The sequence below is a fragment of the Rana temporaria genome, chromosome 3 (genome assembly GCF_905171775.1).
Source record: "Rana temporaria chromosome 3, aRanTem1.1, whole genome shotgun sequence".
In the NCBI taxonomy this organism is placed as follows: domain Eukaryota; kingdom Metazoa; phylum Chordata; class Amphibia; order Anura; family Ranidae; genus Rana; species Rana temporaria.
The window spans coordinates 364,984,111-365,000,099 of NC_053491.1; the positions used below are offsets into that span (position 1 = coordinate 364,984,111).

At 46.8% G+C, this 15,989-nt stretch overlaps 1 protein-coding gene across 3 annotated transcripts in view; it reads left to right on the plus strand.

Moving 5' to 3' along the window:
* Positions 1–7,561, plus strand: part of HIPK2 (homeodomain interacting protein kinase 2) — a 106,060-nt gene extending 98,499 nt beyond the window's left edge. For all 3 annotated transcript variants that reach the window (XM_040345396.1, XM_040345398.1, XM_040345397.1), the window contains exons 13-15: positions 2,116–2,360; positions 4,266–4,423; positions 6,284–7,561. In XM_040345396.1, the coding sequence (XP_040201330.1) occupies positions 2,116–2,360; positions 4,266–4,423; positions 6,284–6,724 (844 nt within the window). In that variant the 3' untranslated portion in view covers positions 6,725–7,561. The remainder of the gene's footprint in view (positions 1–2,115; positions 2,361–4,265; positions 4,424–6,283) is intronic.
* Positions 7,562–15,989: the final 8,428 nt, after the last annotated feature.

Consider the following 15,989-nt stretch of genomic DNA (forward strand, 5'->3'; position numbering starts at 1 on the left):
GTACTTTCAAATTTCCCGCGTCGTATCTTTAGTTTGAATCCTCAAACCAAGATACAACGGCATCTGGGTTCGATCCGACAGGCATACGGCTTCGTACGCCTTCGGATCGTAGATGCAATACTTCGGTGTCCACTGGGTGGAGTTCGCGTAGTTTTCCGCGTCGGGTATGCAAATGAGCTTTTTCCGACGATCCACGAACGTACGCGCGGCCGTCGCATTCTCTTACGTCGTCTCTAGACAGCTTTTTCCGGTGTATAGTTAAAGCTGCTATTTTGCGGCGTATAGATAGACTTGCCATGTTAAGTATGGCCGTCGTTCCCGCGTCGAAATTTGAATTTTTTTTATTTTTTGCGTAAGTCGTCCGTGAATAGGGATGGACGTAAGTCACGTCTAAGTTAAAAAAATTACGTTGTTGCGACGTCATTTCGCGCAAAGCACGGCGGGAAATTTCGAAACGGAGCATGCGCAGTTCAATCGGCGCGGGGACGCACTTCATTTAAAGGAATCACGCCCCCTAATCGCCGATTTGAATTCTGCCGCCAGAAATACACTACGCCGCCGTAACTCACGGCTCGAAATCTTCCTGTATTCGACTTAAAGCCAGGTAAGATACGGCGGCGTAGCGTATCTCTGATACACTGCGCCTATCCATTCCTATGTGGATCTGGCCCAGGGTGTCCATCTGCATGCCTCACTGTGCCTTTCTTTGCCTCACTGTGCCCATGCCTCACTGTGCCCATGCCTCACTGTGCCCATACCTCACTGTGCTCATGCCTCACTGTGTCCATGACTAGACTTACGTTTAACTCGGCTTATAAAAAAAAAAAAGTTTCTCTCAAGCGTGATAAGTGATAGTTTCAAAACAGCTAGTATTACTGTAGATCAAACATGCAAAATTACCTTTTCAATTTGTTGTGTTTATAAAGACACGAATATTAAATTTGTGGTACAAAGCATGGGAAATTTAATCACAAATGCAATAAAGATCTTATTTCAATTGTGTGTAATTTTTTTATGCATCCTCACAAAAGCAAACAAGACACAAGCATGAAAAAAGACATATGAACGGAAAAAAATAAATATATATATATATATATATATATATATATAAAATAAAAAAACAGCTTTAAATAGTTCTTAAAGAATGATTGCACTTTCAGGCTGGGTTCGCACATATGCGTCGGATGTAGGTTTCCCTGCATCCGATTCGCATGACAGGCGAGTGTGACCGACTCCCAATGGAGCTCGTTCACATAGGTTTGAGGCGGCTGCGGTCTGCATTTAAAAATGGTCCTGTGTGTCTTTGGGTCTGATTCGGACATGATTCGCACCTGAACCAGTGAACAGAGACGCACCGGACCCCAGGCACCAACCTGCGGCTGCATATGTGTGAATATGGCCTCAAAGTGCACTTATTCTTTTTCCACCGCACCCCCAACTATACCCCAGCTATAAATATAAAGTGTATAGATGAAAAAAAAATTGCTCCACTTTGGTCTGTACTATTATACTATTAAAATAGTTTTGTTGTATTTGTTTAACAAGTGCAAAGAAATACCCGTTGGTTCTACTAGAATTTTTGCAAGCTGATGACTTCCTGTATTCTCTGTCTGTGCTGTACGTTTATCAGTTACATTGTTTCCAGCTTATTCTGAGTCATACAGAACACATCCTACTTATGTTATGGAGATAAGGAGAGTGGGTTGTGTTTGTAGTGCTGTTATATGGTGACAATGCTGTTCCTCCTTAGATGTGAGTGAGTGTTGTCACCCTAGGGCAGGAAATGTGTTACTGGCAGAATCACCAGGTGAAAATAAAGGGAAAAAATAAAATGAATGTACTTTGCACAAAATCTTCTCTGCACTGGCTCTGTCTATGCAGTGACTCTTTATGATCTGTGTGAGAAGTAATAAATACCTGGAAGTGTTATACTGACACATAACTGAGTACACTGCATTTACCATGAGATTATTTATCTGATGACAGGTCCACTTTAAATTTATTGAACAATCGGATTATATAGGGTTGGCTATAATAAAGAAAAGGGAAGCAATAAAATTGTATTATTATGTATCAGCATCCTCAAAGTTCTCACTCTGTCTCCTTATTTCTCAGCCTTCCCAAACAGCGCCGGAATGTTATCAGCTGCGTCACCGTACACGACTCGCCTATCTCAGACTCCTCGAGTAACACCAGCCCTTATGTTGCCAACGGTCAGCGGCGAGCTGCCAACACGGTTGCCCATGAGAGCAAATTCCAGCCAGAGGTTCCTTGCTCCACCAACTCCCGCAACATCATTGTGCCACCTCTGAAGACCCAGGCCAGTGAAGGACGCCTGGAATGCGAGCGGCGAAAGCCAGGTAAAGAAAGGGCGCTGTTACTATGGGGAGTCTCTTAACCTGTGGTATTTTTTTACTTCTTAGGCCCCGTACTCACGACCAAACATGTCTGCTGAAACTGGTCCGCAGACCAGTATCAGCAGACATGTTTGGCCGTGTGTTGGCCCGAGCGGACCATTTTCAGGCGGAGCGGACAGGTTTCCAGCGGACAACTGTTTCCTGGACTTGCTTTAAAACAGTCCGCTGGAAACCTGTCCGCCCGGACATGTACGGTCGTCTGTACAGACCTACCGTACATGTCCTGCCGCCCGCATCCCTCGCATGCGTCGAATGACTTCGACGCATGCGTGGAAGCATTTTAAAGGCGGGCCGCCCACGTCGCCGCGTCATTGTCGCGGCGACACCGCGTCATCGACGCGGCGACACCGCGGACACGCCCCGCGTAATGTTTACGCGCAGACTTCCGATGGTGTGTATAGCCATCGAACAGAAGTCCCCGGGCAGTCCCCGGCCAGACATGTCCGATGGAAACGGTCTGCAGACCGTTTTCATCGGACATGTCCTGCCGTGAGTACTAGGCCTTAAGGTTTAGACCCCATTCACACCTGGGCGTTTTGTAGCTTGAAGCCTGAAGCTACAAAACGCTGGAAAAAATCAATTATTCTCTATGGAGATGGTTCACATGTCCACTACAAAACGCCTGAAGCCAGAAGTTCAAAAAAGCCTGAAGCTCAAACAAGTTTTGGGACTTTTTTTAGGCAGATTTGGGCGTTTTTCTGCAAATATCGCGGCAAAACGCGGTAAAAACCGCCGCAAAACGCTACGCTCAGGTGTGAATGCAGCCTTAAAGTTTTTTACATGGGTGCTACTATGCCCCACCCCCGTATAATAAACTTCTCCTATTTATGACTGGTTGTGGAGAAGTTAGGTGCCGTTGACTGTCTGATAAGTGAATATTGAGTCTATTCCATAGGTGTGCGCAGCCTACTGCATTAGTGTGTGCACTCCAAAACTCAAACACACATGCGTGTATATATATATATATATATACACACACACATACACTTTAAATAAAAGTAAACCTTTAGTAAAGCAGTGAACAGAGTCAGTAGTTTTGTTTAGTTTGCTATTATTTTTTTACAATTTTATGTATATTTGTTAATAATTTTTTTAAAAATTTTTAGGAGCTTTGGTGAAATATTAGCAGGGGAAATCTGCGCTGCAACGGGTGACTGGGGGGTGCCTATGCACACCCGACACACCCCCTGTGCACACCTATGGTCTATTCACAGCTAGCTGTTCCACGACCTGATCTCCAAACGCTGTCTATGTACAGTATTATGTCCGTATGCACTGTGCTCAATAATAGCAGTCTCCTGGCTCATCTTATTAAAGTGGACCTCTCAGTACATTTACAAGTCTGCATGAATACATTTCTGACATGTGAAAATATACAGTGACCGTATTGTTTTAAGAAAAGCTCCACAATTTTATGATTTTAAAAAGTCATACTTGAGCTCCAGTCAGAGAATTTACCTAGGACTAGGCCAAGATGATGTCTTTAGTCTGCTGCAAACTCCCTCTCCCTCCTCTAAGTGTTAGGCCTCGTACACACGACCGAGAAACTCGACGGGCGAAACACATCGTTTTGCTTGTCGAGTTCCTTGTTTGGCTGTCGAGGATCTCGGCGAGCTAAATTTCTCCATTCCCGTCGAGGAAAAAGAAGACATGCTCTCTTTTTGGCTCGACGGGATCCTCGACAGTTTCCTCGTCGAAAAGTGTACACACAACCGGTTTCCTCGGGGGGGGGGGGGGGAAACAGCAAGTTTCTTGCTGGTTTTTGCCGAGAAACTCGGTCGTGTGTACGAGGCCTCACATTTACAAATTACTTTGATGTTCAATTTTCTTCCTTTTTTCCCAATTTAGATACAACCAGCCACCACTCATACAAACCCAAATCCTCCACCTCCTCTACTGTGGCTTCCAGCACACATTCCTCCAGCATCTCTGTCTCCTCAGCTTCCTACCGCCAGTCCAGGACCACTGGACACTCGTTCCAGCAGCAGCCGCTCAATCTCAGCCAGGTAACCACATCAATGATCGATAATGCAATTGTGACCTGTCATTTGCAGAAGGCTCATGAGGCTTGTGCCTAGGGATGCAGCATACTGTGGCTCCCTTAAATGATTATGTTTGCCTTACATGACTTTATACTCAGGCCTCGTACACACGACAGAGTTTCTCGGCAGAATTCAGCGAGAAACTCGGTCAGAGCCGGATTCTGCCGAGAAACTCTGTCGTGTGTACACTTTCGGGCCGATGGAGCCGCCGAGGAACTCGTCGAGAAAATAGAGAACATGTTCTCTATTTTCTCGTTGTTCTATGGGAGAACTCGGCCCGCCGAGCTCCTCGGCGGCTTCAGGGCTGAACTCGCCGAGGAACTCGACGTGTTTGGCACGTCAAGTTCCTCGGCCGTGTGTACGAGGCCTTAGAGTGGACCATATTAGAAAGGTGCTCTGGATTGCTTCTAGTAGATCAGTTTATTTAAATGTATCATCTTGTATACTTGTTGTAATACTCTGCCCCTTTCAGTATCATAAAGAGTCTATTGTAGAAAAACCTGGCAGTGTCATGAGCTCATGTGACCTTTTACAGCCAATGTAAAGCATGCTGTTAGTTTGAGGTGGTCATGTGATCATTTAGAACCAATGTAGAGAACACTGGCAGGGAAACAAAAGCATGTGACCATTCATATCCAATGTAAAGCAAGCTGTTAGTTTGAGGTGGTCATGTGATCATTCTGAGCCAATGTAGCGAACACTGGCAGTGAAACAAAAGCATGTGACCACATATATCCAAAGTAATGCAAGCTAGTAGTATGACGTGCTCATGTGATCATTCAGAGCCAATGCAGGGATAACTGGCAGTAAAATTAGGTCACTCATAGCTCATGTAAGGCAAGCCAACATTCTTAAAAGGTGAGGTAACTTCTTAAAGTGTTACTAAACCCAGGACACGGCATTCACGATATCTGGTCTCCCACAGTACACAGAACATGGAAATGCAATTATTTTAGTAACTATAAACTGCTAAATACCTTTTCTCATTAGCAGTATATAGCAGTCTTTTGACTTCTATCAGTGTCTGGTTAAAGCTTGTAGGAGGAGTTTTCATTCTCCGCTGACGGGCCTATGAGGCTGCAGCCCCTTTGGACAGTGCTGATCACATGCACCCTCCCAAGAAAAGAAAAACTCTTGCCTCGTACAAAAACTACCATGAGAGCTTTTGGCCGGGAAAACTGTGTGTATGCTCCATCACATTTTTCCCGACAGGAAAAACTGCCAGAAAAAAAAAGAGAACCAGCTCTCTTTTTTTCCCGGCAGTTTTCCTATGTGAAAAACTGTGATGGAGCATACACATGGCCGGGATTCCCAACCAAAGCTCCATCGCAGTTTTCCTGTCGGGAAAACCTCTCGTGTGTAGGGGGAAAACTTTACCGAGCAGGTTCTCGGTTTTCCCCTCGGGATTCCCGGCAGACTTTTTACCCCCAGGAATTCCGTACGTGTGTACTAGGCATCTTTAGCAAGACACACTAAACTGAGCACGTGCAGAGTGCCTCCAATGCTCTGTTCTATCAGACGATGAATTGAGGACAGTAAAAGAAGGTGAGGATCAGAGGAGACAGGATCACACAACCTTTTTACACAATGCAAAGGATTAACCCTATAGGTTCCACAGTGAATATAGCAAACATGCATTACTGCATATACAGACTGATTTTACTGTTGTGGGTTTAGTAACACTTTAAATTTAGTATAGTTAGTAAACCTAGTAAACCTTGCAGAAGCACAGAGACCAAGCATATAAACCATGCACAAGCATATGAATGCTCATTTTTATAGACAACGACTTAGTAAAAATCTTCTGTTACCCTCTCCTTACAGGTATCTCAGCACATAAACACCGAGCGAGCTGCCAGCCATCGAAGACAGCAGGCCTACATAGCACCCACACTTGCCCAGGCCCCATATTCTTTCCCGCACAACAGCCCCAGCCATGGGGCGGTACACCCTCACCTGGCAGCCACTGCCCACCTCCCCAGCCAACCTCACCTGTATACCTACACGGCTCCTGCTGCTCTCGGTTCCACGGGGACCGTCGCCCATCTGGTAGCATCTCAAGGTTCTGCGCGTCACGCTGCATATCCTACCAGCATCGTTCCGGTCAACATGGCATCACGACTGCTTCCGTCTCCCAGCCTCCATCCTAGCCAATACCAGGCACAATTCACCCATCAAACTTATATCCCAGCATCCCCCACTTCCACTGTATACACTGGCTACCCTCTGAGTCCACCCAAAGTCAATCAGTACCCCTACATCTAACTTCTCTTACCCGAGGATCAATGGAGGGAGAGTGGCTCAACAGAGGTGGACAGGTGAACTTACAGAACTTTTTAATCTGAAAGTAGAAGTTGACAATTTTCAGAACCTTTCTTTTTTTTTTTTGATTTGGAATACCACCACCTATGTTTGGTTCTGGAGGATTAGTAGAACCCATGCACGCAGAGACCTGGAATTGTGGACTTCTTTGAGCCCAAAACTGTTTCTGCACAAGCATCTTTTTAGGAGATCGAGACCTCACCCCATAAATCGTTGTGGTCTCCTCTCTTCACTGGATCTTAGAACTGTGTGAAGACTATGCTGGAGAAGTCACCCACTGGGTTATAAAATGCTGTATTTATTAATCCGACTGACTAAAAACACACCAGGATTTGGTGATGTAGCGCAAATATAGGAGATTATACAGAGTCTATAGAATTTAGGGGGGTGGTGACGATACTGTAATTTTAGTTTTTAATTTCTTATTTTACTTTGATATTTGCGGGGAAAAAAATGGAACCGCGTGTGTTTTTTGTTCTGCATCACAGGGAGGTCCCACTTCCTTCTTCATCTTCTTCCTTCTCATGCCCTCCTCAAGGACAGGGGGAGGGCACTGCGGATACCTCTGATAACAACTTATTTGCACCGCTTTTAGGTTTTGACTCTGAGTTTTTGTTTTTGTTCTGTTTTTTTTTCCCCCTCTTGCCGCACTAATTGTAATCATTTTAAGTTTTAGAGGGTTGTAATTTTTAACAAATGATTTTACAAGTGTATAGAAGGATAACAAACTCTCCAGGGTTTTAAGATACCAAAAAAAGAAAAAAAAGTTGAAAAAAAAAATCGACAAAACAGGCAGTGTTTTAATTCGCTTAGAGGGTTTCCGGGATGTCGTGAAGGGGTGTGAATAGGAATGACCGTGGAGCGGCAGAGGGACTTCAGGCCACTAGGCATACGTGAGAAGATGGAAAAACGCTTGGATGTTTTGCGAAGGACTGAAACAGACACAGCTGCTACGTTTTTGTGTGTTTTTCGTTCCCCCCCCAAGTCACTTTAATGTGTTTTAGAAAAGGACAGCTCCTCCTCCTGCGCTACAGTGTAGCACAGACAGATGTGCTCTGTTTTTATACACCTCTCTGATTTTGTTTTATTCTTTTTTTTTGCACAACACAAATAGAAGTCTTGATTTTTTTTTCCTTTCCCAACAAGAAGCTCAAAACACTAACACAAACTGTGGTCTAAAATACTGGCATGTAACTAGATGATGTCCTGACACGTGTGTGTATGTGTTTGTTCCCGCCATTCCACCCTTTGTCCTTCGCTCCCAGTGCCTTACAAACTGCTGAAATTGTCTGCTTCCCATTGTATCTCTAATAACGTCCCTTGTTGGTTGTCAAGAAGAACTGGTGGCCTTCAAGCCAGATGGATCTGAAGTTCTTTCCCCTTGCCTATAGATAGGGGTGCTGTTCAGTGATCTACAGCTTTGCTTAGCTGATTAGTGTCTGAGGGTGAGCTAAAGGCTATGTAATTAGGGTGACCACGTTACAGATACGCCAGCGTAAGTCCAAATGTGCGCCGTCGTATCTATACGTGTATTCTGGAAATCGGATACGCCTGAATTTTGCCAAGATACAACCAACGTAATTCTCCTACGCCGTTGTATCTTGGGTGCATATTTACGCTGGCCGCAAGGGGCGCTTCCGTAGATTTACGCGTTGAATATGCAAATGACCTAGATATGCCGATTCACGAACGTACTTGCGCCCGTCGCATTAATCTACGCCGTTTACGTAAGGCGTACGTCCGGCGTAAAGCTACCCCTGCTATATGAGGCGCAAGTAATGCAAAGGTATGGACGTCGGAACAAGCGTCGGATTTTACGTCGTTTACGTAAGTCGTACGTGAATGGGGCTGGGCGTAGGTTACGTTCACGTCGTTGCCATTGAGCCGTCGTATCCTACGGCGTAAATTCGACGTGATTCTGAGCATGCGCCGTTCGTTCGTTGCTTCATTTACATGGTGTCACGATTAATTTCAATACAACACGCCCATTACCAGCCTACTTTGAATTAGGCGGGCTTACGCCGGCCCATTTACGCTACGCCGCCGTAACTTGGGGAGCAAGTGCTTTGTGAATACTGTACTTGCCTCTCTATGTTACGTCGGCGTAGCGCATATGAGATGCGCTACGCCTATTTAAAGATGCGCCGATCTCTCTGAATCCGGGCCTTAATCTCTACCTAGAAAGCTGAAGAGGTGGCACCTCTCCTAACACCGCCCCAGTTCAGCATAGCTTTGATTCAGCATAAGTAATGGGTCTAAATATTGAAGTTAATGAGCTGCTTATCACTGAACAGTGCTCCTGTCCCCCTTATGTAAGTGAAACGAGTTTAACTCTTTACCTTGAGAATCTTTTTAAACTTTAACTACATCAAGCTAAGATCAGTGAGGTGGGTCATTTACACCTTGTGTGCCCCTTTTCAATGTCTTTCTGTGCCTTAATTGTTTTTGGGTTGTCATCTTCAAGAAATGTACTGAAATTGACTCTAAAGCTGCGTACACACGATCGGAATTTCCAACAGACTTTTTCCCTCGGAAATTCCGACCGTGTGTATGCCCCATCGGAGTAATTCCATTGGAAATTCCAAGGAATTCCATCAGAGTTTACATGTTCTATTTTACTCCGATGGAATTCCGTCGTAATTCCGATGTGAATTTGGTCGGACAAAGTTCCGATCGTGTGTACGGGGCTTAAGGTTAATGGAGGGTCAGGCCAGAGGTTCTGGAAGCGGCTCACAAGTTGACTTTTGAGAAATTAAAGTCCTGAGAGGACCGACCATAGCATACATGCTAACCTCGCCTCTTTCAGCCCCCTGATCTCAGCTTGATGGATTCTCCCCCGAACCCCTTCAAATCATGGCTGCCCATCTCTGCGGCTTGTCCAAGCTGTCCCTAGATACAAAACTAGATCCACTCACAGGAATAAAAGGTTATAATTATGTATTACAATTGGTGATTAATGGAATAATGTGTTACCCCTCAGCTGCAGGATGGAGGTCTTCAATTCTCACCGCTTCCTCCTGCAGCAGAGGACGTTTTTTTTGTTTTGTTTTTTCAGACAAGTGTCAGATTTCACAGCAGTTCCTAAGACTCAGAGTTGTCAAGAAGGGTTTAAAAAAAAACACAAAATCACAAGTGTCGGCGCATAGTTATGTGTATGACCGTACATGTCCATGAGTATAACCCCTTCAGTGCTGATGAGGTTAACAAAAAGGGAATAAAGGACCTGTATTTGTGAGCAAAATGATGTGTGAAATTTTCTTTGTCCTTTTTGGAGTTTCTTTAAAGTTGCACTGCTGATTGGCTGCTGTGTAGGTTGTAAATCACTGTAGTAGCCTGCGTTGGCTGCGTCCTTCTGGGTGCTGCAGCTGCCCTTTTGCATAGTAACCACAAGTGGTCACTTGTTCGGTACGGCTGCCATTCAGAGAATACCTTGTATGTTTCTTATGATCTCACCAACGCCACCCAAAACTGATGTACACTATATTACAAAAAGTATTGGGACACCTGCCTTTACACGCACATGAACTTTAATGGCATCCCGGTGTTAAGCTCTGTACACACGGGCCAGAATCTCGTCAGGGAAAAAACATTGTTTTTCCTGACGAGTTTCTTGGCAAGAATCTCTTGCCGCCCGAGTGTACAGACTCTCCTTTCAAAAGAACCGCGGTTCTCTTGAAAGGCAAGAACGCAGTGACGTCATCGCCTACGACGGGCATGCGCTGGTCACATTCGATGCCATCGTCGCCATCTTGCTGCACCCTGCCTAGGAAGCTACCGCACATGCGTCAAAGTCATTTCGAGCATGCGCAGGTTTTCATGGCGACCAGGTAAGTATACACACTCGGGTTTCTCGGCAGGAAAACTGCTGAGAATCTCACAACGAGAAAATAGAGAACATGTTCTCTATTTTTCTCATCTAGATTCTGGGCAGTTTTCTTGTCATGAAACCTGAAAGCCTCGTACACACGCTCGGTATGCTCGGCAAGAAAGCTCTGCCAGCAGTTTTCTTGCTGGTTTTTGTAAACCGAGCGTGTGTACGAGGCTTCCGTCTATGGGAATGTTTGACCATTCTTCCAGAAGCGCATTTGTGAGGTCAGGCACTGATGTTGAATGAGAAGGCCTGGCTCACAGTCTCTGCTCTAATTTATCCCAAAGGTGTTCTATTGGGTTGAGGTCAGAACTCTGTGCAGGCCAGTCAAGTTCCTCCACCCCAAACTCGCACATCCATGTCTTTATGGACCTTGCTTTGTGCACTGGTCCAAATCATTTGGTGGAGGGGGGGGGGGATTATGGTGTGGGGTTGTTTTTCAGGGATTCGGCTTGGCCCCTTAGTTCCAGTGAAGGGAACTCTGAAAGAGGAAGTAAACCTTGATGGGTTTTACTTCATTTTTGTTCCCTGGAAAGTAAATCATAATTTTCTAGTATGTATCGTATACTAGCACATTATGTGACACTTACCTACAAACAAAGTCTGCGCTGTCCCTGCTGGAGGCCGCATTCATGTTTGCCCCTCTTCCTTCTGGGGCTACGGACTCCGGCTCTGACTCGCATGTGCGTCACTCCCGCACATGCACGCGGGAGCCGCCAGTCAGGGCACTTACTTGTGAATAAACGGCACAGAGGTCCGTTTCTTCACAGCACATGAGCCGATGACATCATTGGCGCATTACAACACAAAGTAACAATCTCCTAAACGGCGCACGTTTAGGAGATATTTACCGTACCTATAGGTAAGCCTTATTATACAACTTGAAAATTTATAAATATCAAAAAATTGGAGGTGGGTTGTATCCCTGAATTCAATGTAAATACAGATTTCCCCTTGGGAATGGGACTTTTTAGGCACAGATTGTGAAACGATTTTTGGAAAAAAATTCTTCAAGTTTATTTGAGTATCAAAAATATACTCTTGATACTCAAATACATTTAAAGCGGTGTTCCAGCTGAAACAAATTACTGCAGGACATTTCATTGTGGGAGGGGCTTATATACAAACTACTGTGGGAAATCTCATTGTGGGAGGGGCTAAGACAAACTACTGCAGGAATTCTCATTGTGGGAGGGGCTGAGACACAAACTACTGCGGGAAATCTCATTGTGGGAGGGGCTGATATACAAACTACTGCGGGAAATCTCATTGTGGGAGGGGCTGAGACACAAACTACTGCAGGAAATCTCATTGTGGGAGGGGCTGAGACACAAACTACAGCAGGAAATCTCATTGTGGGAGGGGCTGAGACACAAACTACTGCAGGAAATCTCATTGTGGGAGGGGCTGAGACACAAACTACTGCAGGAAATCTCATTGTGGGAGGGGCTGATATAAAAACTACTATGGGAAAAGGGTCATCATTGTGAGAGGGATGCAAAATAAAACTGCATATTGATTAATATATTTAATAAAAATGTAAAAACTTTCATATGAGCACACCACACATTGTGTACATAAAGATAATGCCAGGAAATGTCCATGCAGTTAGTTTTTTGTTCACATCTTGTAGAAGGATCACCTCAATCATATAATGACAGGACTAAAATAGTATTTTCCAACCAGTGATGCTCTAGGACAGCATGGCTCGCCTGGAAACACTGGACTAACACGGCAAACTGTTACTGTTATATTGTAAGATGCATGACATGTTAAGGACCGATCTTAGTGACCACTTAATACCTTAAACCACCATGTTACCACCCCCTTTTGTACCCCTTGCTAACCCCAATAAAGCCAAAGACCACGTTGTGGAGTAAAATTGGCCATCAGGCCTTATTTATTAAAACCAATAACATTATATAAATAACTGTATTAAATAACTCTTAAATACTATATAACCCTATCAACAACCCCCTGGTGGTCAAAAGGACCACCCCTCTCGAACTTGGACACTGGGACAAATACTTCTAAACTAGGCCTCAGCCGCAAGACACCGACTCGGAGGCAGTGTAACCGTCCTCAGTGACCTTAACCCTTTAACCCCTTCCTGGTTAACACCCGCCAACCACAAGGTACACCATAACCTCCCATACCACGTATGGGTACAACTTCAACTTACCCCAACTAGCCAGACTTTTAGTCTTACCGAGACCCAAAAACACGCCCCACTAGCCTGCCTAAAAATAGGGAGGGTGGGTGGGAAGCTTTTCCTCTGCTGTAAGATGGAGGAGTGACCCACGTCACTTCCTCCACGTCTGTCCCTCTGCCGACCACGCCCCCTCTGCCCGGCCAGCCCATCCCCTACTTCCCCCTGACCTATCAGCACTGACGGTCCCCCCCTGTCATGCGGCCCTTCCCCCACTGCGTTGCTCCGTGCCTTTCTTGACATGTTAAGGACCGATCTTAGTGACCACTTAATACCTTAAACCACCATGTTACCACCCCCTTTTGTACCCCTTGCTAACCCCAATAAAGCCAAAGACCACGTTGTGGAGTAAAATTGGCCATCAGGCCTTATTTATTAAAACCAATAACATTATATAAATAACTGTATTAAATAACTCTTAAATACTATATAACCCTATCAACAACCCCCTGGTGGTCAAAAGGACCACCCCTCTCGAACTTGGACACTGGGACAAATACTTCTAAACTAGGCCTCAGCCGCAAGACACCGACTCGGAGGCAGTGTAACCGTCCTCAGTGACCTTAACCCTTTAACCCCTTCCTGGTTAACACCCGCCAACCACAAGGTACACCATAACCTCCCATACCACGTATGGGTACAACTTCAACTTACCCCAACTAGCCAGACTTTTAGTCTTACCGAGACCCAAAAACACGCCACCGCTCACAAGGATAAAGCCTTACCCTTGCGAGCACCTCCACACCCTCAGGGCCCTCTGGATTCCCTCCTGCAGCCCCAGCACCCATAGGGCGATGCCCACCTCGTTGAGATGGACCCCGTCTCTACGCAGAAAACGCCATGTCTCAACTTCCAACTCTCTATGTCTCACCACCACTCCACCATTGCGCATAAAAAACCTCCCCACCTCCTTGTTCACTTTAACCCGCGCCTTGTTGACCTTCTCCACCGACCAGGCCCATCTCCACGCCGTACGTCCCACCATCTCCGACCAGACAATAATCATGTCTGGAAACAAAGAGCGCAACCTAAGAAAATCGTACTTTATGTCCCGTATTAGCTGATGCATGGACCTAGAACCCATGTCGTTCCCGCCTGCATGGAGTACCAGAACGTCCGGAGCCCTATCTAAACGCACAAACTTCAGTACCTCCGGCATGACCCTGCTCCACACCAACCCCGGGAACCCAATCCACCTGACCAGGGCTTCTTGAAAAGGGATGCCCAGTTGCCTGCCGTTCGGTCGCCCATCCACCTGTCTGGCCCCCCAATGCACGTATGAGTGACCTAGTATCCATACCAGGCAAGGCTCACCACCTGAAAAACATCAAGTAAAACACATATAACTTCTAACAGCAATCCCCATTCGCCCTCTCACTGTGTACAAAACAACTGCCCCCCAGATAACTCCCCTGCCCTGAACTCACTCCTGCATCAACTGAGGGCGGATGTAGATCCTGAACCTCTCCGAATCCCACCGCCCGATTTTTTTCACCACGTCCGCAGCCAAACCGGCCCGGGCGGCCTCTGTAGCCGCCCCGATCCGGAACGAATGCGCCGAATAATCCTTCGGGTCATACCCCACCTCTTTCAAACATCTCCGGAACACCGCCACGAACTGAAACTTTGACAATGCTGACCCATCTTGATGCATTAAGAAGGACCCTGCCGCCCCAGGACGCATGGATCGAAACGATTCCACCGCCCGCACTGGACAAATATCCGCTCCCGGGACCCTAAACAACTGTAGCCGCATTCCTTTTCCCCTTTGGTCCGTCTTAGACCTACGCACCCAGATTCCTAGACTTCCCCCGATTAGTTCCACATCCTGAGTCAGCAAACCACCCTGCACCCCTCGCGAGGAACTGACCAGTTCACTCACCCTCAATGCTCCGAAAAAGGCCAGTGCAAAAGCTGCCTTGAACAGTGCACACTCGTACGCCGTTGAACACACCGCCGGTAAACGCAGAAAAAGGCTCTGAAGCATCCCAAACGACACCGGCCGGCGGCAATCAGCCGCCTTCCTGCCCTACCTATACCCTTTCACCGTCTGCCTCACCCAAAATTCCTTTGTGCAATCCGTCACCCCGTGCCACTTAAAGAAAAACGTCAAGCCTGCCAAAACCCGATCGATCGCAGACACCGATACCCCCTGCTCCATTTTCAGCGTGAGAAAATAGAGGACAGCGATGCCTGCCTCCTGCCCCACCGGGGAGATACCCAGTCCTAACGCCAGCTCCACCCATTCTCGCCATACCTTGGAGTAAGCCGACCATGTCGCCTTGCTCACCGACCGCTGGATCCACCCTGCTGCGCTGTGAAAACAATGTCCCACATCCAGGCGGGACAGGGGACTCCGTGTTGCTCCGCTGCTGGTGCCAACTCCCGGAACCTGTCCCACTGAAAACGAGACAAAGCGTCAGCCAAGGTGTTCTCGACCCCCGGTAAGTGTACAGCATACATGTAGACATTCAAGTGCAAGCAACGTAGCACCAAATGGCGCAGCAAACAAATCACCGGCGGGGATCCCGCCGACATACGATTCACTACCTGCACCACCCCCAGGTTATCGCAATTGAAACGTACTTTCGAATTCCGCAGCGTCTCACCCCACAATTCCAGCGCCACCACAATCGGGAAGAGCTCTAGGAGCACCAGATTCTTCAAGAATCCCGCCTCCTGCCACTGCCCCGGCCACGCCTCAGCGCTCCACCTGCCTTGACAAAATGCTCCATACCCTGTCGAGCCAGCAGCGTCCGTGAACAACTCCAAGTCGAAGTTGCTCACGGGCCCGGACATCCACAACGCACGGCCATTAAAGGAACTCAGGAACTCCTGCCAGACCCTCAAGTCGGCTCTGTGCTCCCCCGTAAGGGTAACAAAGTGCTTGGGCTTCCGCACGCCAGCTGTCGCTCCCGACAACCGGCGGCAAAACACCCTCCCCATGGGCATAATTCTGCAGGCGAAGTTCAACTTACCCAGCAGCGACTGCATACTGCGCAGCTGAATCTTCCGTAGCCCAATGGTCCCTCGCACTTCCGCTTTCAACGCCTCCAGCTTGTCCTCCGGTAATCGGCACTCCATCCTCATTGAATCCAGCACGATACCCAAGAAGACAATGGAGGTAGTGG